The sequence below is a fragment of the Charadrius vociferus genome, unplaced genomic scaffold (assembly GCF_000708025.1).
Source record: "Charadrius vociferus isolate BGI_N301 unplaced genomic scaffold, ASM70802v2 scaffold885, whole genome shotgun sequence".
Classification (NCBI taxonomy): Eukaryota; Metazoa; Chordata; class Aves; order Charadriiformes; family Charadriidae; genus Charadrius; species Charadrius vociferus.
This window is the reverse complement of record NW_009648594.1, coordinates 883167-906525: the sequence shown is the minus strand read 5'-3', so window position 1 is coordinate 906525 and position 23359 is coordinate 883167. Positions and strand designations below refer to the sequence as shown.

The window sequence follows — 23359 nt, the reverse complement described above, 5'->3', positions numbered from 1 at the left end:
CCTTTGTTTTAGTCAGTCATTCAGTCATTGCAGGATGGAGATTGCGGCTTTTTTATTTATAGAGGTCTTACAATAAATATCTAACATCTTAAACGAAATACCTAACGCACTTGAAAGATTGGTGGTGAAATTCTAGAAAGGCATTTTCAGTGATTGACAGAAATGAGCAGTATGATTTTGTTTTGTGCACTTGTAATTGATTGTTCCTTATTCAAGTCAGAAAAAGGCAGAAATCTTAATCGCTAAAGTAGAAAAAGGATGGTTTCCTAGGTGAATAACACATACTGTATTAAACTCTTAATACAGGCAAGAAATGCTGAAATTTGTATTTGCTTTGTAAGCTATGGGTAATTGTAATAGAGCTTGTTTCAAGGGGAAAAAAGGAAACAGAAGAGATCCACGTTTTTGCAGGTGTGCCTTATGATAACTAGAAGTTTGGCCTGTAAAACAGTTGGTGTCATTAATACAATATCGAAAAATGAACTGAGGTGTAATCAACTGATCTTTGTCATCAACAGTAATTTTAATAGACATAGGTATATATGAAAATAGGGTCATTGTAGAACTCTCTAGTACTTAATGATATTCATCAAAGGCAGAAATATGTTTATGTTCCAGCTGGCCAGATTACAATTTTTTTGTACGTTATAGCAAAAAAAGCAGACTACAATTGGAGAGGGAAGAAAAAATCCCAACAAACAAAAAAACCAAACAGCCAAGAATCTGATGCTAAATATCGTCTCTTTTTATAAGAATTCTAAACTGTAGATTACAGGTAGCAATGTTAAAAATAATATTCCTTAGCTTCTGATCTATGAAAATCCATATTTTAGCAGACTTGGTTAACAGTACATTGTGTTAGAATGAGCATTACTTTCTTCTCATTTTAAGTAATGTTCTTTCTTTAAAAGAGCTTTGAGGAGGAAGCAAAAAAACAAAAAAACCATCATAATCTGCATTGCAGCTATCAGGCATAAAAAACAGGAAAAGCTCCATATATAGCCACCACAATTAAGCTGTATAAAAACAATGTTTGCCCTTTTTTTTAAAAGAGTTTGCAGCAGACTATTTATATTGTTCTCTATCAATGATACAAGTATATATAGCATGCTGTATACTGCACTTGATTTTAGGCAATAACAGAAAAAGGCTGTATTATTTAACACTAGTCACTATATCAAATGAAGATGGAAATACTATGTAGCATGGACTGACATGAAGTTGTCATTTCAGAAGACCATGAAGCTATACAGCTTTTCTCTGGCTCTTTATCAAGGTTTCAGTTTCATGTCTTATGTGCTCAGAAAAGACTTTGGGGTTAATTCTGCCAATTTTTTATAAAGCTGAAAAAGACTACCTCTGGGTTTCATTATGATTTCATGGATTCAAGTTCTATTCAATAAACTATTCATCAAATTTCTGCTCAAAACTCGGACTAAGTCAAAGGTATAAACTATTAAATGTCTATTTAAGTATATTTTAAAACCACAAAAGATTAGAAAACCCATATATTGGATTTCAAGACTATATTATGAACAAAGGGAATGGGGTTTAAATGTGTTGTGTGAGTTTCCATCTAGATGTTAAAGGATTCAAGATCACTTATATAAAGATGCAAAACGCTTTTCTCTAAAGTGTGACTAGTTCTCCTTTACAGCGAGTCCATTTGAGCTTTTGTACAAGACGCTGTTACTTCACTTGTGCATTAATACTGCCTTCGTGGCTACCATCTGTTCAGAGAAAGAAACATCAACTCTTGGCATTATCAGAGATGCTTTAAGATAGGCCCTCCAGGAAAAAGGAATGCATTACTTGAGATTTTATAGGTACTCAAAGGCGTTTTGCCCTGAATTTCCAAAAGTTCAGAGCAAAACTCATGTATTTAGAGACTAGAAGGGATTCTTCTGCTATTATTTTTTGAAGTGGTAAAAGTTGAGGAAGTTTTTTTAACAACAGTTTTCTGAAGTTAATGTTGTGCATACAAACTGGATGGATGAAGAAGTTTTTCCTTAGAATTCAAAGTCATATAAAGTCACTTTATGTGCTTTTTTCTCTTTCCAGCCTCCTTAGGCCACATCTCTACAGTCCAGCACTAAGTAGGCTCTGCTTTTTGGCATTCTGAAATTGCCTTTGCCCAGATGGAAAGCTTGTTTTGTCTCTGGCTAGTAGGTTTGCTGGGTGAATTTTGTTCCCAACATTTCTACTGCTAAATTCTGCTGTGTTTCTGTGAACCTACTGCCCTTGCAGCACCATGAAATCCTGTGAGGAGAACAGAAGAGAGAAGAATAAGATGCTGGATGTGATCAAGTCTTGTAGACATAGATGATTTTGCATGTTGCCTGCAGTCTTGAAGGGTTAATTCTTCTGTCTGTTGGAATAATATTTAATCAGGGCAGATAATCTTGCAAAATAACGCTCTTTAATTTGTAAGTTAGTTCTTTAGAGGTCAAACTACTGATTTGCACTAAGAAAGGATATTTCTCTCTGGTTGTATTCAGCAGTGTGTCTCGTCTTCTGTGTTCTTAGAAACTAAGTGCTGTGAAGTGCTTGATTGCGATCAGTTGCGGAAATCCACATTTTGTAGGCCCAGACCAAGGACTTACAACTGTTTTTTAACACTGTGCTACAGATACTAAATGAGTTGAAAGCTGCAATTATCTACAGATGCTACTAGGCAAGCAGATGGGGGAAAGATGGGAATTGTCCTTGCAGGTTAAACGTTGAAAGTATATTCTTCACTTATTAGTCTTGCCAGCTTAAAAATGAAAAATAATCAACTCAGAGGAAGGTCCCTGTATGCTTTCTTTCAAAAAAAAAAAACCCACAAACCCTCGTTTTAGCCTAATTTCTATGATTGGTCTCTAATGAGAGAGAATTTCTGAGAGGGTGTGGAAGAGTACAGGGTGCTCTGCTGGTGAGCAGCTTTCTTTTGTTCATGGGGAGTAGGAACTGAGCAAACCATTAATCTGTCAGAATTTAGATATATTTAATAGACTTTAAACAAAATGTATATGAACCTTCCCTCACTCAATTTATCTGTCTCAAAATGAACTGGCTGGAGAGCCCTTTCTATGTTTTCTCAACTTAAGCATCATGGATTGACAGGGGGTGGTGGTGATGGGGTGACTGCCACCCCTTCTTCTAACGAGAAGCAAATCCCAGATAGCTTGGGAGGGAGGTGCTGGGTGACAGTCCAATGCAGAAGAGGCCAAGAACTATGAAACAGCAGCTTTGTCTGCTTTGACAGTGATTGCTGATCTCTGGATCAGCAGTGTCTTGGTTTCTGACTTCTCTGTGATCCATATTAAATTGCTTTTTACACTGCACTAGGCTAAAACAGCTTGACAGAGTTCATATTTTCATCCCTATATCCAAGATAATGCTGGGGATTTTGAATTGCTGGTGATTGCTTTGCTTTGATTTTTATTATGACAATATGTTTACCAATTTAAATTAGAGCCTTAAATCCTATATCTATTTCAGACAGCAGTTCTTTTCAAATATATTTCGATCACTAGAAAAACAAGGATGGGGAAAAATAAGTCCCTTTAACCTTCACTGTCCTAAGTGACATGTGAATACTACAAACTCTCCTTGGATTATCATAAGCGAACACGCCTTCTTGATCAACATCAGGAACAGAGCTCTAAATTAGTCCAAGAAATCAATAGTTTGCATTTCTATTTTCTCTTTTTTGTCATCCATAATGATATTTCTGTCTGCCAATCAGCTGTCACCCTGTAAACAATGCTCTGCTTGCTTTACTTGTATTCGTTCTGTTTGAAGTTGCAATCACTCTGTACAAATATAGGTGATGAAAGGCACTTTTAAATTTTATTGAATCATGATGCTAGCTCCTGCTTGAGGGAGAAGAGCGAGGCTGCGCTGCACAGACATGTCCTAGCCTCTTTCCATGCCAAAATGAAATTAGGTGCAGCAGCTGCAGAAGTCTATTCAGGGACCATAGGCCTTACAGGCTCAAAGGAATCATTTAAAGCATCCAAATGAAACAAATGCCAAGTTTATTTAAAATTTTGCATTTCCTGGAGGACTGAGAGAAAAGAAGTCTTTTGTAATCTTGATGAACCCCAGAAAAATCACCGTCTTATTTTCTTTTCTGAATTTTAATTTCCCCTCCAGAAAGTCTCTCCTTAGTGTTACCATCCTTCAAGCAGTGGGGTTCTGGCTGGCAGACACTCGGCTGAATGATGAGGCAGGTTTTGCCAAGGGTTGATTATGCTGTCTCCTGTAGCTGGCACAGCTCCTGCAATCCAGCGAAACCTGCTCCATCTTCCACATAGCCAAGCAGAGTAACACCATAAGCTGTCCATCACGGCCAACTGCCTTTCTGTGAATCAAATGAAACAAGGTGAAACATAGGTACTCTGAATTTATATTTTAGACGTTCTATTGCAAGAATTCTTCGGTTTAGATTATTTTAGAAATTTTCTGTAGGAATTGAGTTCTGACCTCAATGACTGTGTGCTACCAAAAAAAAAAAAAAAGTCCCCTTGAAGTTTTGCAGCTGTACTTAGGCTATTAGCTCCACAGTAAGAAGGTTTTCTGGGATCGATGGGACTACTTTGAGGAGGAGGTCAGCACAGACTGAAAAACTAATCCTTGCTCTTCTCCATCCTTCTGGTCTCAATTGCGCTTTTACTCCCACTACCTTCCCACTTAGTCAAGTTTCCCTTCTTTTTTTAAATAGCAGTTTTGCTATGCCTGTCTACAGTTAGTGTATTTTTGTGTTATGTTACCTGCTGAGGCATAGAAAAACTTTTGTTATGTTAAAATAATTTAGGATAGCAGAGTATTTCATTCTGTGCTGGTTACTATTTGAAAACAGTTATGTAATTGTTAAATATGCAAAAATGTGTCCTAAGATGATGTAAACAGGACATTTAGTACAAATAGGTTGTTTCTACAGTGATGATAATTGTATTTTGTTCTGTATTCACCTTTCATGGGCAACCTGGTACATTTTTGCTTTGGTCATCTCTAATATGTATGTGAAGGACTATATTCCTAGAGTTCTCTTGCATGTTTTAAATTCTGGGACTGTTTTGTTTAAAATGCAGTCTGAAAATGCAGAGAAGGGCATATAGTGCACTGAGACAGAAAAGATGGATCCAACTTGTTACTAGTATGGATTTCAAGGTGTTCTTTTTTTTCTATTTGGATTCCTTTTAATATAATGGACCAGGATAGACATTTAGTAGCAGGGTTGACACACAACTCGATCACCTTGCTCTACAGAATTATCCTCTTACGCTTCAGTTCCCACAGCATCACTTTATCTGCAGTCCAGGTCTTCGGGAGAATCTGATTTTTCCTTAGAAAAACTGCTACCTTACAAAAAAAAAAAATAGAATAATCGAATAATCTAACATTAAAAACTTATCCAAGTCTTTAAATTCTGAGGTGGAAAAGATTTAAGTGAATAACCTGAACTATTATAAGACAGGAAGTAAACTGCAATTTTCCAGCAGGTCTGCTTGCCTGCTTACATGGGAAGAAGCCTTTAACGTGAAAGACTTTCTGCACAGAACAAGAGATAATGGCTGAAGCTGAGGTTTCAGTTGACTTTAGATTTTTTTTGTTTGTTTTTGCAAGTATGACTGAGAATGAACAAACAAAAGACATGGGATACTTTGAATCTTTTGAAAATGCTGTGCTTTCATCAAACAAAGAATATTTAATGGTGGAAGTGCCTCCTTGCAACATTTCCAGCTGATTAAAGGTGGCAAGATCTTACAGGAAGAATGTTTCTGAAAAGATGCTCTGTGCAGTTTTTTAACACTGACAGATGTACAGTGAAAAGAAGCACTGTTTTTGTTAGGGTTTTTCATTATTCTTTGAAAAGCTCTCTGTTTTTAGAAAAGGGTAGAATGGTCACATTTTATTTCTGTAAATAGATTGGATGATAGTAGTCTTCCAAATAAGCTACAGATAAAGTCATCATTACCTACTGCGTGTTTCATGCTTCAGGATTGAAAATTACTAATATTACATCTAATAAAAGTGATTAAAACTATATTTTTAAACTACAAAAGGTCATTAACCGAGGTTGGGTCTGAAATACGGCTAACGTATACTTACCTCCCAAGACTGATTCTCTAGCTTGATTAGTTCATACCATCTACTTCAGCAAGTCAGAACTTTGTTGGTAGCTTGTGTTTGGAAATACCTGGTAGAGCTGGGTTTGACTATCCTGTCGTGGGATGGTGGATGCATGCCTGATACAGGAGTTGGGATATATTTAATTTGAGGTTTGCAGAACTATGTAATCACAGTGGTGCCTCCCGTGAAGGAAACCTATGCGTGCGGATGCTTAATGGATAAAAGGCAGAAGTCCCCTTAACCATCGTCTATCCATTTCTGTGTGGTGGTGTAATATCTTCCACAGATAGTCACTTTTTGAAGCATTGCTTATGATTAGCGAACCACTGTAATGGGATACATATATTTCATGTGCAAAGTAATGGCTTGCTGTATGTTGGCAAAAGTATCAGAAGTCTTGGACTAACCTTCAGTGGGTGGGTTCAGTCCAAAACTGATTTTAAAGTAGTAATCTTTCCACACTGGGAACATCTCAGCTTCACAAAGGTCCATAAAGAGACTAAACCTGAGTCCTGAACTCCAGCAGAGTTTTACTGTAATTGTAAAATACAAAATTGTAGTTTAATGTATGAACTTGTTGCTCATTTCCTCTTTAATACGTATGGGCTGGCCCAACTTCCCTCCCTCTGTGAGATTAAATTATGTTCAGCAAAGTTTTAGTATATGGACAGACAGAAAGCAAACTTCAGTTTTATTTGCATGGAGACATATTCCCACAATGAGAACAGCTTCGAAATGGTGGGAGAATCTTCTATTAGACCTGTCTACACTTTTTATGCTTATTCCTTTTAGTCCTGAAGAAGGTTTTCCCTCCTTTTTAGATGTATCATGGCCTGTTTTCTTATTTGGGTTTGTCACCAGAATCAATACATATTACCCAGCAATCACTAGTAATCAGAGAGAAATACCCCAAAAAATTTTTACTCCAAAGTGAGTTACTTTAGTACTAAAGTTTTTAATTGCTGCATACACTGACATAAAAATAGCAGCTCTATAAGCATTAATTCAAATGACAACAGAAACAAATGAATACTTATAGTGTAATTGGTTTAAAAGGTGGTCAAATGTAGGTATGATTAGCTTATGATGTATGGAAAGAAGAGTAATTAAAATAATAACGATGGCATTAAATTACATATTAAGTAGAAGCTTTAGATTTTAATTAGACTAAGCATACATGCATCCATTTCATTTTTTTTTTTCCTATTCACGTAGCCAGGACATAATTCATTTCGACATCTCTGACTGTGGTAACTACTAAACCAATTTGTTTCACCTCATCTTTTCTATTCAGGGCATTTTCCTAAGCGATGTTTTGATGCATCTTTGGATGTAGGATGGCTGGAATCCTAATTGAAACCTGAGAATGAACTGAATGATTTCGATTCTTTTTACTCTGGTAACATAGATATACAGTTTGCTGAGTGGCAGCTCTGTAGGTAGTGTATATGAACTCAAATTATTTTTCCTTTCAGGTGACATTAAACAAGCTGTCATGAAATAATCCATTTCTTTGAGAATTTCAATCTATTATCCTCTTTCACAACTCCATTTTTCATTGCAGATGTATGTCTGTCCAGCCGATTTTACTGCCCTTTAGTAAAAATCACATCCAGTCAGAAACAAATGGACTATAGGTGACAGAAAATGATTTAACCTCTTTTGTTCAGGATGGTCTGATCCAGAAGATGTTTGAAAGTTTATGTTTAATCTTCACATCAATACTGTCATGACTGATGAGAGTCTGGGGATAAGAGACAAGGGCTGGGAGCAGCTGCAGCCCCTTCTGTTTCTTGGAAACCAAATGGGTGAAATGAGGAATTCTCAGCCCAGTTGTGCTGGAAAAGCCAAATGTCTGTGCTGCCTTGCTGCTGTAATCTGTCAAGGCAGGGAATTTGTGATTCTAACTGACATAAATTCTGAAATGATGAATTTGGGTCTTTTGTTTTTCTGGCATAAAAGAAGGGATGAGAGGAAAAGAGAGGGAGTGAGAACAGATTTTGATTTGTTTACACTGTAAAATACATGGATTTGGGATTTATGCTTCCCATAACAGAATGTTATGAGAGCACTGAAGGAGTTTTTGCCCTAATATTTTCCTTGTTTGGTTTGTCTCGGGTGATTGCATCCAAACGAGCAGATACTTTCAGGGGTCAGAACTACTTCCAAATTTCTTTGTAAACTTTAATACCATCTGTTCATCAGCGCTTAAAATGGAGGAGAAGATGGATTGTTACATATTGCACATATTTGCTGACAATCCTTGATATTGAACCTTGCTCAGACCACCAGAACAGTCTTACCATATGAGGAGTTTCCAGCTTTCATATTGTTTCATGAAATTCTACAAGTTGTATTGGTTTAAATTTGTATTTGGTTGATCGCTCTGTGCTTGGCATTCCTATTGCTTAGGTACCTCCAGTTACAACTTTTCCCTGTTACCATCTGATCTTTTGTGTGTGCATTTGTTTCTTGCACAGCTGGTTTCCAGGGCAGTTTGATTCGTGATAACAAACATGTAGCAATTCAAAAAACTATATTTGACGAGCTGAGAGAAAGCACCAGCATGTAAATGCATGTTTACTAATGAGTCAGTTCAGCATATTGCCATGGAAGGTTTATATGATTAGTTTTATTAGAGGATGCCATCTCATTGATTCAGTATTCAGCCAAAATGAAGCTACTTGAGTGTTGTTGAGTTTTGTATTTAGAAAGTAGTAACCTTATTTCATAAGTACATGACAAAAGCCATAAACAATAATTTATATTTAATTCCACCATTGATCAGATCTTTTACATGCCTTAAGAAAAACACAAAATCTAGCAATATTAAAGTGCATCACTAATGATATAGTATATTGAAATGCAGTCATGCCACTGATGCTATTTTAACCTTTTTTAACATACATTGATGAGTAAGAATGGGTTTTTTAAAAAGAAACAGTGGATGTATCTAACCAGCATTACTGTAGGACTTCACCTTGAATGTAAAATGTTTTATTAAAGAGGTGTGATAATAGTTAACATCATCACTGCTGTCATCTTGAGTGTCTTCACTACTAATTTCCTAGGATACATTAAAAATACTATGCTTAGAATTACTTTTATTTTATGCTTTGACGTGAGATTTTAGCCTATATGTTTCAGGATTGTACTGTAGTTGTTGCCTACCTTCATAGCAGCCTATTAAAGAAATCTTCTTTATGCTATTTTGCTTTTTGTCTCTGCTTTTCCCTCTCTGGTTGTGTCTTTATCGACACATTTGGTAACCTTATTTCTCAGTCACAGTTGGCATTGTCAAAATGTAGACGGCACTTAATGTCCGTCATCACCAGCTATTTCATCAGATTTTGGATAGTGAGCAGTTTGGCAGTCTTTTCTGATCACAAGATTAGTGCTTGAACCTAATTCTTGAAACTGACCTTCATTTAGGAGGTTCTCTTGTTTGTTTTGATTCACACATGTAGAATATGATTCTTCTGTTCTTTCAGAATTGTGAGTTCCAGGAAGAGGGGATTTCTGGGAAAGTTGTCTTAGTAACTGGTTGGTTGAAAGCTGTGCTTGGAGCCCATTAACCTCTGTTATACCTACAGAGAGACATTCTAACCTTTTTCTCTGGCTTAGTTTACACCTGTCAAATTAGATTTCAGATACTTTTCCTTTTTCCCCTTGTCAGTGGGACAAAGCTTCCTTTGCAGTCTGGTCCTGAAGGTCAGATGTTTAGATTTTGGTGCTGGTAAATATTATGAGCATGTGCTCTATCTGTGCAATATTTCACCTTTCAAAGACAAGATGAAAACACAATGTTTAGAATTTCTAGTCTAATATTTAACTACTATCCACCTTAATCAAACATATAACACAACAGATCAATAGATTTTTCCTTCAGCTTAACTCTGAGGTCAGTGTATACAAGAAACTGGGGAATAAAAATTATTTCATTACCAAGGAAAATCACTTAGCTTATAAATTTTTAATGGAAGGCCATTAATAAAGCTACAGATCAAATTTAATATCTTCTGCGCTCACCACTGTGAAACTTTTTACAGTCCATAAATTTACTTAAGCGGTATTTAAAACATGTCAGGGTAGAGGTTTTTTTTCAGTAAGAAAATCAGTGCAGACACATTTTTCCTCCTACAGATCTTCTGCTCAGCAAGATGAATGTTTGATTGAAACATATTGTCTGTTCTGTGTGCATAATATAAGCTATGCAGAATCTTTTGGTCAGGATTTTGCCAGAAGTCTACTCAAAAGTATGTTTTAACCATGTGCCTTAGTTCTATTATTTGAATTTGAAATATGCAACTTTTGTCAGGTTCTGCTGAGGTAGGATCATTTTCTGTGCACCGCATCTTTCTGGCTGAAGAGATTTGATTGTCACAGTACGTCGGTTGCAAACAGAAAAATCATCTAGCAGCTTATTGGTGCAAAATGCAGCCACTCTCACCTCTTGGATGATAGCAACCCTCAAACGTTGTGCTTTTAAAAAAGTACCTGTTTCTACTGAGTTTTGTTGCCTTTATGTGTGAGCCTTCTACAGCTTTGGTCTTGATTGTATGAGAAACCATCTATCTATCCTCATCCTTGCCATGACAACTGAAATCCGATGGCATGTCCAAAGTGACTTTTCCTACTACTTCTTGTCTGGTGCAATGACAGGCTGTCCTACAGAAAGATATCTAGCTCTGAAACTTTCCTGGTTCCTCTGACAAAGCCATTACAGCCTTTTCATTAGGATGTGGTACCATGATCAGTTTTTGTCCTCAAGCGTTTACTTGAAAAAGATTGGCAAAGTAGGAGAGGACAGTTTATTTGAAGGAATGCCCTATTTATTTATTTTCTTTTTTGAAAGGAGTAAATATCTCTTAATTTTGGACTGAACTGCACTGATGTGCCATGAGAATAACCAAGCTAAATTAATAGCAAGAGGTCAGGATCCTGGTACCAAAGCTATGGTCTGCATTAACAGTGGAGGGTGAGAGATATACAGTGTGCAGAAACCACCTGAATTTATACAGTTACGAAAAAATCCTTATCCGTGGGTTGTCACTCTCTCATGCGCTTGCCAATCCATAGCTGGGTTGTGGTTTTATTGTTTTGTGGATGTTAAATAGCTTTGGATGTAAGACAGCAGGAACACTTCTTACACTCAAACTCTTTCTAATTAAGAAACATTTTAGTGTTCAGGCTAATGCCTGCATGGGTGAGGGAGGGATAGGGGGCAGGTCTACTATGTGATCTTTTTATTTATAACTCTTTTAAAAAAGATAGTTGATCTAAAAGCAATTATTTTAAGGAAATCACTGCTAGCAGATAGCTGACTTCTGTCTTCCATTGCAGCTGCACTCTGAGTGTTACCCTGGAGCAGGCAATCATTCTGGCTCGCAGCCATGGGCTACCTCCTCGCTATATCATGCAAGCTACAGATGTCATGCGCAAACAGGTACGATGCTCGCTGTGGGTAAGACCTTGATGTTTCCTAGCAAGGTGTGTTATCATCGAACAAGAACGAATTGGCCAAGCATCTTTTAACCTCCATCTTAATGTTGTGTAATGTGTGTGTGAGGTTTTCTCAGTCTGGGTATTTAGTTCGGTTTTTTTAATTCTCTTCCTTTATTGTTGACTGAAAGGGTTTGTTTCCTTTAAAATAATGGAACAGGCTGTTTTGAACCAGATGCTTGCTTTCTCTGTATGTGTAAATGGATCATAATTTCTACAGATTTTACTTAGTGATTTTTGTATAGTAAGTGCTGTGGTATCACCTTACTTCAGAATAGTCTGTTGAGTAAGTCAATCTTTATTTTAATATATATTATTCGTAAAAATAACTTAAGATTTTTAACTATTGTTAATAAAAAGTGACTCATGTACTGAATGAAGGGGAAGTGTAGGAAGGAAGGGGAGAAATAAATAACTGTGGTTCTTAACTTTGCAGGCAAGATTCCTGAGGGCAATGTGCTTATTTTGAAATAGTGTTTTTCATTCTTTGGTCATAATAGAATATTAGGATTTAGAGGCTGTTGTGGATAGATAACCACCTCAACATGAACTCCTAGTGCCGAGGTATGACAAAAAATACTGGATTAAAAGGCAATGTCAGCTGAAAATGGGGGATAGACTCTACCATATTGGCACAACTTTTCCTACAATATCTTGTTATCAGATAAATGCTTTCAAAAGGATGTTTGGAATCTTGGAAAGAGTTCAAAGGAGGAGCACGAATGATCCAGAGGTTGTTAGGCAAGGCTTATGAAGTGAAGATTAAAGAGCTCAAATTATTCAGTTGATCAAAGAGAGGTTGAGCAGGGGCTTAATCACTCTGTGTACAGATGGAACATACATCCCAGCCTGTGGTAGCTTTAAGCCTTATGACAAAGGCATAAACAAGACACAGGATGCACTCAATCTTGAAGTGAAAATAAGATAATTAAATATTGGAACCATTAATCACAGATAAGACAAGATTCATAATTTCTGGTTTTTAATTTGCATCTAATTTTATTATTTTCATTAATTCTGCTACATATTCTGTGCAGCATTCACAGTTTAGTTATGAAAATTATTAAACAGCTGTACTTTACTTCTAACTTGCAGTAGACAAAAAATGCATATGCTAGATCAAACCTTTAGTCTGTAAAAGCAATTGTGTAGATATTCTCAAGCCATAGATTCTGATGGATTATATGTAAGTGCTGCTGCCTAACATGGATACATCAGAGTAATTAGTCTCATTCATTTTCATATTGGACTTTGAATTTATTCTTTGCATAAATTCAGTTTCTGTGGTGAGTAAAAACCCTCAAGGTTCTTGAATCAGATCATGTAGGTCTGCTCAGGAGTTACAGCTTTAACTTGACTTGAAAAGAAAAACTACTGCTGTATAAGGATAAACTTGCATGTATACATTGATATGTCTGCTCCTGAAGTTCTAGACAATAGGCAGATCTGGGTGTTTTGCAATCAAAAAATGTGGATGTAGAGTTTTGTGTATGTCTGCTTGAAGGATATGTTCTGTCAAAGGGCACGTTTTCAATGTACCGTTCTAGACCGTTTTCAAAAATGCTGATTCATTTCTGCAGTTTATTAAATGAAAAACAAAATGAAAGTAACTGGCATGGGTTTGAGCAGCTGTAACTGTACTTGCTTAAACAGAGATATAGAAAGAAGTCTGCAGTGGGGCTACATTCTCTGAAGTAAAACAGCTGGTGATCAATGGCTGTTAAAGATACCGATATCTCAATACCACCCACAGACACTGCAAAAAAGTCTGCTAGTATATCAAGCCAGACTTTTTTCACACATTTTTCCTCTTGCAGGAAACCACTACGGCATTTAATAGAGTAATAATCTTTTGTTGTAATTTTAAATCAGTCTTGGAGTTCTGCAGTAGAAATATAACCCTCCATTAAATTCTAAATGTTTTAGAGTAATTTCAACAACGCACTATGGTATTTTCTAGAAACCTGTTCCGGATTTGATGTTTAAATTATCTGTAGGATTTAACCGTGGGGAGCATAATGCAGGCCATAAAACTTGGAGCCGGGGGTGGGGGAAGGCTTCTTGGGGTTTGATGCAGAACATTTAGTTAAGGGCAATACATATGTCTTTTACCTGGTTTAATATAAAAATAAACAACTAAACAAAAACTTTGTTTGCCCGTTTACACCCTGAATCTTTTGTGGAATTAAGAGATTAGGCACAGGGAGGTGCAAATGAAAATACATCTCTTCCATCTGTTATTTAGAAGTCAGCAATGTTGGCTCCTAGCAGTGTCAGCTTTCCAGAAGGGGAAATTGTCTTTACTTGAAGCTGATGCCTCTTCCAGCTTGGGGCACCAGTACTGAGTAACTGGAGACACCTGACTGGGTGTCTGGACACTGGGACATTTAATGGGTGACCTCAGGAAGGGGTTCTTTTCTTTTCTTTTCAATTGAGTGAGGTCATGATCATGTTTAACAAGACTTATAATAGCCCCCACTGTATTGTTGGAACAATTGACAAAGTAATTGCCCTGTCAGTTATAATTAGGTATTCGCAAGGACCTGTTCTGCGAGAACTAAACAAGAGACCAGCTTGTGAGAGCTGGTATGAACTTGGGTCTGTGAGATGCTTTTAGCTAAGCAGTTTCTGTTTTTTCACCTGCTAATCTAGTCTGGACTAATTTCTAAAATAAAAATTTTGACAAAACGTCCCAATTATCTTTTAGTAACTTTATTTACTCATGTATGTTTATTCACATAAACATCTGTATGCACAAAATACTATGTAAAGCATCCTGACAGGAGTCTGTCTTCAGGATGAAGTAAAGTGTGGAGAGGACAGAGGACTGGGAAAGGAGCTGCAGGAGGGCACAGGGCTCTGAGGAAGAAAGGTGACTGAAAGGCTGATAAACAGAAAAGACTAGGAGAGAATTTGTGTTGTATTTTAAGTGAGTAATCATTTTTCCATGCCTTTTCATGAGTATAACAACAGCACTGCACTTTGAATAATTCTCATAAGAATTGTACTGATTTAGAGCTCTTCAAGCAGGGCATAAAGAGAATCTGTTTTCTTTATGTGACTCGTTCTTGCTATCCTTAAATTAGTGTGTAGCTTGAAAATAAACCTATCATTTTTCTCATGGCAATGAGAATATTAGCTCATGTATAAGAGTCCAGATTGATGGTGGTGTCTCCTCAGAGCTGCTGGCATCTTTCACCAGTGCTCTGGCACTACTGGTACACAGAGGGAAGCATTCTGGAGCCACATAGCACAACTATCCCTGATGCCTATGTGAGATGGACAGTGTCAATATTTACAGGACTGTGGCTTTAAGAATAATATTGGAGACGTATAAATTAACAGTATATTGAAATAGAAGTGGTATAATTGTGCTCAGTAGAGACAAACAGATGTCATGTGGCAAGTCGCTAGTAATTCTTGGGGGCTTTTCCTCAAACGAAATAAGAAGCTGGTGGTTGTAAGGTTGGTCTAATTTGTTCTCCTGCTAAACAATAAATTACATGGTTGTATAAAGCTAGACTCCTTTTTAAATCAACGCATTTGATTTATTATGTGAGCAAGATACTAAAATTAATTTGTCTAGTGAGTGATGCAAGTAAAAATAGGCTAGTTTTGTTCTCAGAGGTAGTCACAGCACTGACGTTCAGTATCTACATGTGATTAATATAGATCGTTTTCTTGTGACTATGTATATTCTGGCTCTCAGTTATGTTAATCATTTGCCAATCTCAGCAGTCTGTCATGGTGGGGTTTCTTTATTATAAAATTTTAGAAAATGGCACTGAGGAAAGGACACTGAAGGTGATGAAGGTCTGGACTCAACATGTCTAACTTTGTAACCAACACCGGAATAGCCATCCTTACGTAATTCATGACAGACAATTGTCGTATGTGTTCTTAAACCTCCAGTAGTGGAGACTCCTGTACAGTGCTTCCCAAGTGGTCTGTTCCAGAGTTTTCTTAACCTTTTCATTAGGATGTTCTACTTAGTGCCTTGTTTGAGTCTTGGTTGGATTTTTTTTTCCTTCAATTTAAGTCTTGTGTTTTCTGTCCAGTATACTGTAGGTTTAGAGAACAGATTTTACTCCCTTTTTAGCAGTAGACTTCTAGTATTTTGGATGTTTCCAGAGACAGGGCATCTACAACTTCTCTGGGCAACTTGTTCCAGTGTTTCACTACCCTCATCGTAAAAAAATTTCTTCCTTATATCTAGTCTGAATCTACCTTCTTTTAGTCTAAAACCATTATCCTTTATCCTGTTGCTACAGGCCCTACTAAAAAGTCTGTTCCCAATTTGATTATCATTTTCCTGATAAGTCATCACTTTTGTAGATAGAAGAAAATCAGTTAATCTGATCTTTCTTTTTTCAGTTGTATTTTCTTACCTAATCATTCTCCTTATTCTCTTCTGAACTCTTTTCAAATTTTTTTAAAGATGAGAAGTAACTATGAAGAATTATAAAAGAATCTTACAGGACTTCATGATTGAGCAATAAAATGGCAGGTGAAAATCAGTGGAGATAACTCTTAAGCGATGCACATGGGGAAAAACAAACCCTAAGTTCACATTCACAATACCTGACTGTGAGTTTGCCATTACATCTCATGTTCAAGACCTCAGGATATGATAGAAAACATCAGCTCAATTCTCAGTAGCTACTAATAAAGCGAATCAGAAGTTATAAAAGTTTAGGCAAGAATAGATGACAAAGTAGAAATCCTGCTGTAATGACTCTTCATTTTGAACTATCTGATGTTCTGATCTCTCCCCTAAGGATATACCATAATGGAAAATCAGAAAAAATGATCAACAGTTTGGAAGGGTTTATAGACAGGACAGACAGAGAGACAAAATAATCTAAGATGGTTTAGCTTCATGAGTGAAGCAGGATATGACAAAGGTCTAAAGAACATGTGGCATGTTAGGGACTGACCATTGTCCTCACCAGTGCAGAACTAAAGGCATCAAACGAAAGTAGCAGATTCAAACCAAATTAAAATAGTGGTTCTTGACACAGCAAGCTAAGATTGTACCCAAGACGTGGATCTCTTTCCACAAGGAGGTTAGTGATGTAAGTTATTCTTGGGTTCAAGATGAGATGGGAAAGAATAGAATAGAATCACTGAAATCAATTAAATATATTTTTGTTGCTGAACAGAGGAAGTATTGAGTGACTAATGATTGAATTCTGAAGGAGTTTCTGGGGAAAGACATTTTTTCATGGTCTGTAGTCATGTATCTTTTGCAGCTGTTGGAGACAAGCTTACTGAGCTAGATGTAAAACTAGTAAAATCACTTTTATATTCTGCCTTCAGTTTTGTAGGTACTCCAGTTATTTTCTCTATCTTTAACACTATTTTTTTTTCCTAAAAGAAATACGAGGACAGAGTATTTTTTTGTGGCATGTGTTGATTTACATAAACCCTGAGAACCTACCTGTGTGTAACCAGCCAGCTTTTTTCATCTTTTGTTTGAGCCTGTAACAGTGAACTAACACCTTCTCAATTACCTACGTATCAGATTTCAGTCAAATGCAAAGTCTAATCTTATTCTACGTATTGAATCAATGATTATACCTCATTTTTCTATCATGTGCAGCTGCCATTGCAGCTCTGTTTGGAATGTAAATTATTGTTGATGTTTCATACCAATGTAGTATCTCACTGTAAGAATGCTGAGATTACACCTTTTTTGTTCTCTGTTATTTTGTCCTGAATTTAGGTAGTACGGAAGGACAAATAAAGGGAGAGTCGGTGTTTGTATTCTAGAGAGAACAAGTAGTTTCCATCTCCTTTAAAATGTTAGAAAACATAAAAAACCCTGTAATTCTAACAGATATGTTTCTTTGTGATGACTACTTTACATTAATGAAACTGTACTTTAAAAGCTAGACCTCATCATTTAAAACCAAATTTTGCTAAGTTTTTCACGTGTCTAAGCTAGTTTGTTTGCAGAAGAGTCTGCATTTTTCCCTATCGTGGTATATGAACATTGTGCATCTTTTATCAACTTCCTCCTTACTGGATGAGTTAGTGAGACAAAAGTACTGTCATTATTGTTTTTCAAAGGATCGGTTGAAGTACAGACAGACCAACTTTTCTAGTTGGTCCTGCTTTAAGCGGCGTTGTTGGACTAAACAATCTCAGGAGGTCCCTTCCAACCTGATTTTTTTTTGTGATTCTGTGATTATAAAGGAAGATCAGGACCTGCGTTTTTTTCTAATCCTAATTTAGTGCCTCAGTTTAGGCCATTTTTCTAAATTTCACTAGAAAGCTATTCATAGGAAATAATGTATAATATTTGTTTGTTCAGAAATTCATAGGAAATAAGTGACATTTCAGAAAAGATCTTTGTTACCCATGCCTTCTACAAAGAATGGTGAGAAAAATCAAACAAACTGAAACGATGTGTTTGGATTGTTTTAAACCTTAAATGTTATTTTTTTATTAAGTCTTTTATGTTAGTAAGATATATATGTATGCATTTATTTCATAACAAGTGGAGAGATTTTGTCTCTTTTTGCATATTTCTCAAAGCTGAGAATTAATATACTGCTTCAACTTGTTCCCCACCTTAGAAGAGGGGAGTTGTTTCGGGACATGGAGCATACATATTAATTAATTATAACCCGATAGTTATGGTCGTCTAGAAAGTTTAGAAAACTTTCTAACTCGTGTTGGAATAAATGAAACAAAATTGTTGTTTTTCTTTCACAGGGTGCAAGAGTACAAAACACAGCCAAGAATTTAGGGGTGAGGGATCGAACGCCACAGTCTGTCCCAAGGTAACTGATTGTTTGTGTTCTAGACCATGATTTTATCTAGTTTGTGCCAAATTCTGTCGTAGCTGCTCAAGAGCTAACAATAAATATTGACTGTATTGTGCACTAATTTGTAAGATTTGGCTTTTAATGTACATGAATTCAATTACGTTCTTAGCCATACAGTTTTACTTAAAGTAATTACTTGCAGAAATTCAGGCTACGTAGCACTTCAAAATGTGCCTGTTTTTGAAAAATAAAACCTAGTTCATGTTAATTATAAAAACACCGGAGTAAGTCCTTCATCACTTGTGATGTTTTGTGGTTTTGAGGAAATACTCATAACTAAATCCATAACCCCATTTTAATGAAATACTGTACTGCAATATCTCAGAAAATCATGTCCTAGTTGCTTTTAGAGATGATGTAGTCTTTCTTTGTCTCTTTCTGAAACATCCATTAGAATGAAAAATGCAACTGTTCTATATTTATCCAGCTTTTTAATGCTGTGATGGATTGCAGGTACCTGAAATGTTTCTTAAGCACACAACAATGTTCTTAATTTTATCTTAAAGCGATTTTATTAATCCAGCTCTAGTTTAAACTTTTTTTTACCAATTTAAAACATAATGTTTTTTGTAGACTAATGACAACACATTGAATGAGCTAAACAGGTATGTGAAATACATAACAGACCCACTGTTGTGTTTAAATTTTAGTAAGGAAACAATGAATTAGTAATACCTGATAGAGGTAACCATGTGAATGAACACACGCTATCCATAGCCTCACAGAAAGACTGTCTTCTGGATTCTGACCAGTAATACTCAGGACCTTTTTCTTCTTGCGCAGTTTGCTTCCCTTTTCTCAGATGTCCCATTTCCTCCCAGCAGGGACTCAGGCTACTGGTCATAATTTGTTTGTAACAAATCACTGCACATTGTTCTGTGCATGTACTTGATCTGATTCTAGAAAAGGAGTGTACCTTAAGTGTACAAGGTATGAGTAAATCTGAGTAGCAGCTGCTGTTCAGTTGCTGAGGAGCAGCATTTGTTGGAGCACATATGCGTCTTGCTTGCTCCGTAAAGGAGATTAAGTAAGATCCAGCAAAAGTACTGATTCTAGAGTAAACTCATCAGCAAAGAAGTCATTGCCCTTACCAGCAGGTGAGACCAAAATTGTCTGACCAACTGTCTTGCATTGTGGGAAGATAAGGCAGTAAATCAACATTTTATTACAGTAAAAGCTGTGAGAAGCCTTTTCATGTTTTGAACGGTATGGTTTTGGCCTAAAATGAACTCCTCCTTCATGACTTAATTCTGGAGACAGCCAAAGAATTGCTGCAAACCAAACTTCTCCACCTTTAAATGACAGAGCATGTGTCTAGATTCAGAGCTTTTGTGATAAGGGAAAAATCTAAGTTCTTAAAAAGAAAAACTGAGCCGTGAGATATTTTTTGGCATTGCATCAGTTGAGAAAAGATTCCCTCTTTCCAGCTGACACTCCCACAACATAGCAATGAAAAGCTGAAGGAAAATTATGAGGTGGCTTCTACAACGTAGGATAGACAGATATATGCAACACATTTGCCAGTCAGCAGCAACAGTGATGTCTCGTTGACCTCCGTGTTTGGGGCATTTGGTGTACCGTTAGAGAGATAAGTCACATAAGTCAGAATAGTCGTCAGCAGGAGTGATAGTTTTGATGTGTAAGTAAATGATACTGTGGGTTCTTAGTTCTTTGCCTTTGAAAATAATTTTACCTTTACATTTGGCTCCATTTAACATCACTTGACAGTGTTCTCAGTTCTCTGCCGTTGCACTGTTTTCTGTCTTTTCTCAGCTGATCTGTTTGTACCATCTCAAATAGTTGTTCCATATATATTGACCCAGAACAGGCTGTTTCTTCTCCATACCATCTTCAGCAAGTATAGCTCCTTCGAGATTTATGCAGCCTTGTTCGTTTGCTTCAGAATTCTCCTACATCACTTGCTCTGAAGACAAGTAACCTTAATGATTACCATTTTAACCTGAAACAGACCTTGGTACTTGGGGCTGAGTTTTTCTGCACTGTTCTATGTTCCATAGAAATTAGATTTTGCTAAAACATCATGAAGAACTAACCCCACTGCAATTATTTAGTGTCATGGTTTAATCCTAGCTAGCAACTAGGATCACAGAGCCTCTCGCTCACCCCCTCTTTTTCCCTAAGAAGGGTAGGGAGAAGAGGGAGAAAAGGAGGTGAAAGGAGGAAAAATAAGACCCTCATGGGCTGAGATAAAGACAGTTTAATAGAACAATAATGGAAAAGGAAAATAACAATAATAACAAGGGTACAAGAATATACAAGACACAAGTTGGTCTCACTGCCTGGTGAATTGGTTGCCTGACCCGAGCAGAGATTGCAGATTCCCTGCCCCCTCCCCCTCACCAACCCCTATTTATAAACCGAGCATGATGCCTATAGTACGGATATTCCACTGGCCATTCTATTGTTCTGTCTATGCTTCTTCTCAGCTTCCATGGGAAGCTGAAAAAAGTCCTTGACTAGTATAAACATCACTTAACAGCAACTAAAACAATTATGTGCTATTGACATTCCTTCCATAACAAATCTGAAAACACAGCAGAGAAAATTAACTCTTTCTCAGCTGAAACCAGGGCACTTGGATGAGATTCTGACAGTAATTTTATCTGTCTTTTGCCAGCTTTGAATATTACTGTCTTATGACACCAGCAGAATCAAATAATGCAAATATCCCCTGCTTATTTTTCTCTGCATACTTTTTATATAAAGATCAGGCCATCTTATTCTCTCATTGGTATACAAATATGAGATAATGTGTTGGCTTATATATGGCTCCTAACAAATACATTGGTGGCTGACAATGTGACCTTAAGTGGTCATGTTTCTGAATCTGCCAGATGACAATGTGGAAGAACCCAATGATCTTCAGAACACATTATGATGGAGGTTTGAAAGCAGGTTTGCAATTGCTGTTTGGCTGATGCTCCTTGTTCTTACCATCCAGAAACAATACTCCGCTTGATGATCACTGCCAGTGAGATTCAGAGAAAAGTTATTTAACTCATGGCCATTGTGTGTTGTCAGTGTCCCATGGGTTTTAACTACGGAGGGAACTGAAATGAGAGAACAGCAGCTGTCTTGCTCTGCTTTCACGTAGCCACAGGATGTTTTTTCTAACAGGATGTGCCTAGATGTTGAAGAGGCTTTCAATACTCACAGGGGCGGCCATGCATACTGTGTCTCACATAATTTCAGTAGCAGAGTATCACGCCAAGAAGGCACCAGCCCATTGATCTTGAGTTGTTAGGGGAGCCCAGCCACATTTACAGATTTTTGTTTTGTGTGTTGATTTGTAGTGTGATTTTGAAATTTATGATTAGTTAAAATGGAGTCATATAAATTAATGCGATGTTTAGCAGGCAACTTTGCAAATTATACTTGAAAAACTCAGATAGTCTGAGCATCTTAAATATCCCTAGCCCCCAAGCCACTGGATGATTCACCACCCTGCCTGTACCCAGACCTACCAAACCTGCTATTTCTATTGCTTTGGTGTTTTAATATTAGAGATTCTTCATGTTAGGTATTAATGCACATGCTGTGTCATTGTCACTCGTTTTTGGCTTCTCTTGCTTTTTCTCCTTGCCATGCCATACTCGGTCTCTTCTCTTTACTATTCCTTCGATGATATGCTTTCCCTAAGGAAAATATGTAATCTCCAAATGAGATCATGTCTATTGCTGGTTCTAGTTGCTGCGGTTGCAGGGGATATACTGTATGCTGGACATACGGAACAGACAGCCTGAGGTCAGAGTGATTGCCCCCCCCCTCCTTTTTTTTTTTTTCAGTATTCCTAACATTAGGGTAAAGTTTCAAACACTTACTAATAACTAAGTCCGTGCAAAAGGGTTGAAGGGAAATTCAGAAGCCTTTATAAATGAAGGAGTGGCTATTTCAACCTGTACTGACGTAGTTATTTGAACCATATCTTACTGGTCTTTACTTCACGTGTGTAGCAACGGTGGGGAGAGAGTTTAAAGTCTTCATGCTGATGTGTCACATGTCTGACATCTGTCTTTGGTTCTTCAAAGAGCATCGGTTTTGTAGGAAACTGTGTTAGAGTGAGGTCTGACTCTGCCAAAACAAAACGAAAATGGAGGCAATTGCATTGACCAAGCAGCTTTTCCAATTTAGAAATTCAGAGCAACAACTGGTAATTGGATGAGTGGAGGCTTAGTGGAGACCTCCAGAACAGGGTCTTCAGTGCAGAAATATGAAAACTTGACTAAACTGGAAAGTGTTTATAAGATTGCTTATAGATGTGTATTTTAATAATACTGCTTTCAGTGTAAACATTCATGCTCATGAATAAGATTTTACTGGTTTTATACCTATGTTATTAAACTGAATTCAGTACCTCTTGTTTTGCAGTGGAGGAAGACTTAAATTTAGTTGTTATTCCCTGAATTTACCCATTTTAACAATAACCAAGCTCTCAGAATAACAGTTGCTTTATTTTTTGTCATTGTCAGATTATACAAGCTATGCCAGCCACCGCCACCTGTTGGAGAAGAATGAGGAGAACTGCTTCAGAAAATAATCCAGTAATGGCCTTTAGGATGCTGGAACTATATGACAAAATCTAACTGCACTATAGCAGTATGTGCCTGGGGCTTTGATAAATAAAAAAAAAAACAACCAACAACCGTTTACTCAGGATAAAGAAAGAAAATACCCTGAATATTTTCTATTGGCATTGAAAAATGGCTTCCAAAAAGCATTTCTGGAAGCTGTGCACTCCAGCCTTACACTAGTAGAACGGGAATCTTCCTTGGGAATTTTACACTGGAATCGGATTCATCTGATGTGTCTTGTTCAGCCACACGATAGGTATTGCCAACAGCTTGAAAACAAATGTCTTGTTCAGAGAGAATGGCTTCACTTGT

The 23359-nt window shown here is 36.9% G+C and overlaps 1 protein-coding gene across 1 annotated transcript in view; it reads left to right on the top strand.

The window, feature by feature from the left end:
• Positions 1-22991, top strand: part of LOC104287505 (phosphatidylinositol 3,4,5-trisphosphate-dependent Rac exchanger 2 protein-like) — a gene marked incomplete at its 5' end in the record, with an annotated part of 76535 nt that extends 53544 nt beyond the window's left edge. The window contains 3 exons of the mRNA XM_009886221.1: positions 11464-11566; positions 18343-18410; positions 22946-22991. Coding sequence (XP_009884523.1) covers positions 11464-11566; positions 18343-18410; positions 22946-22991 — 217 coding nt within the window. The remainder of the gene's footprint in view (positions 1-11463; positions 11567-18342; positions 18411-22945) is intronic.
• Between the last annotated feature and the right edge of the window lie 368 nt (positions 22992-23359).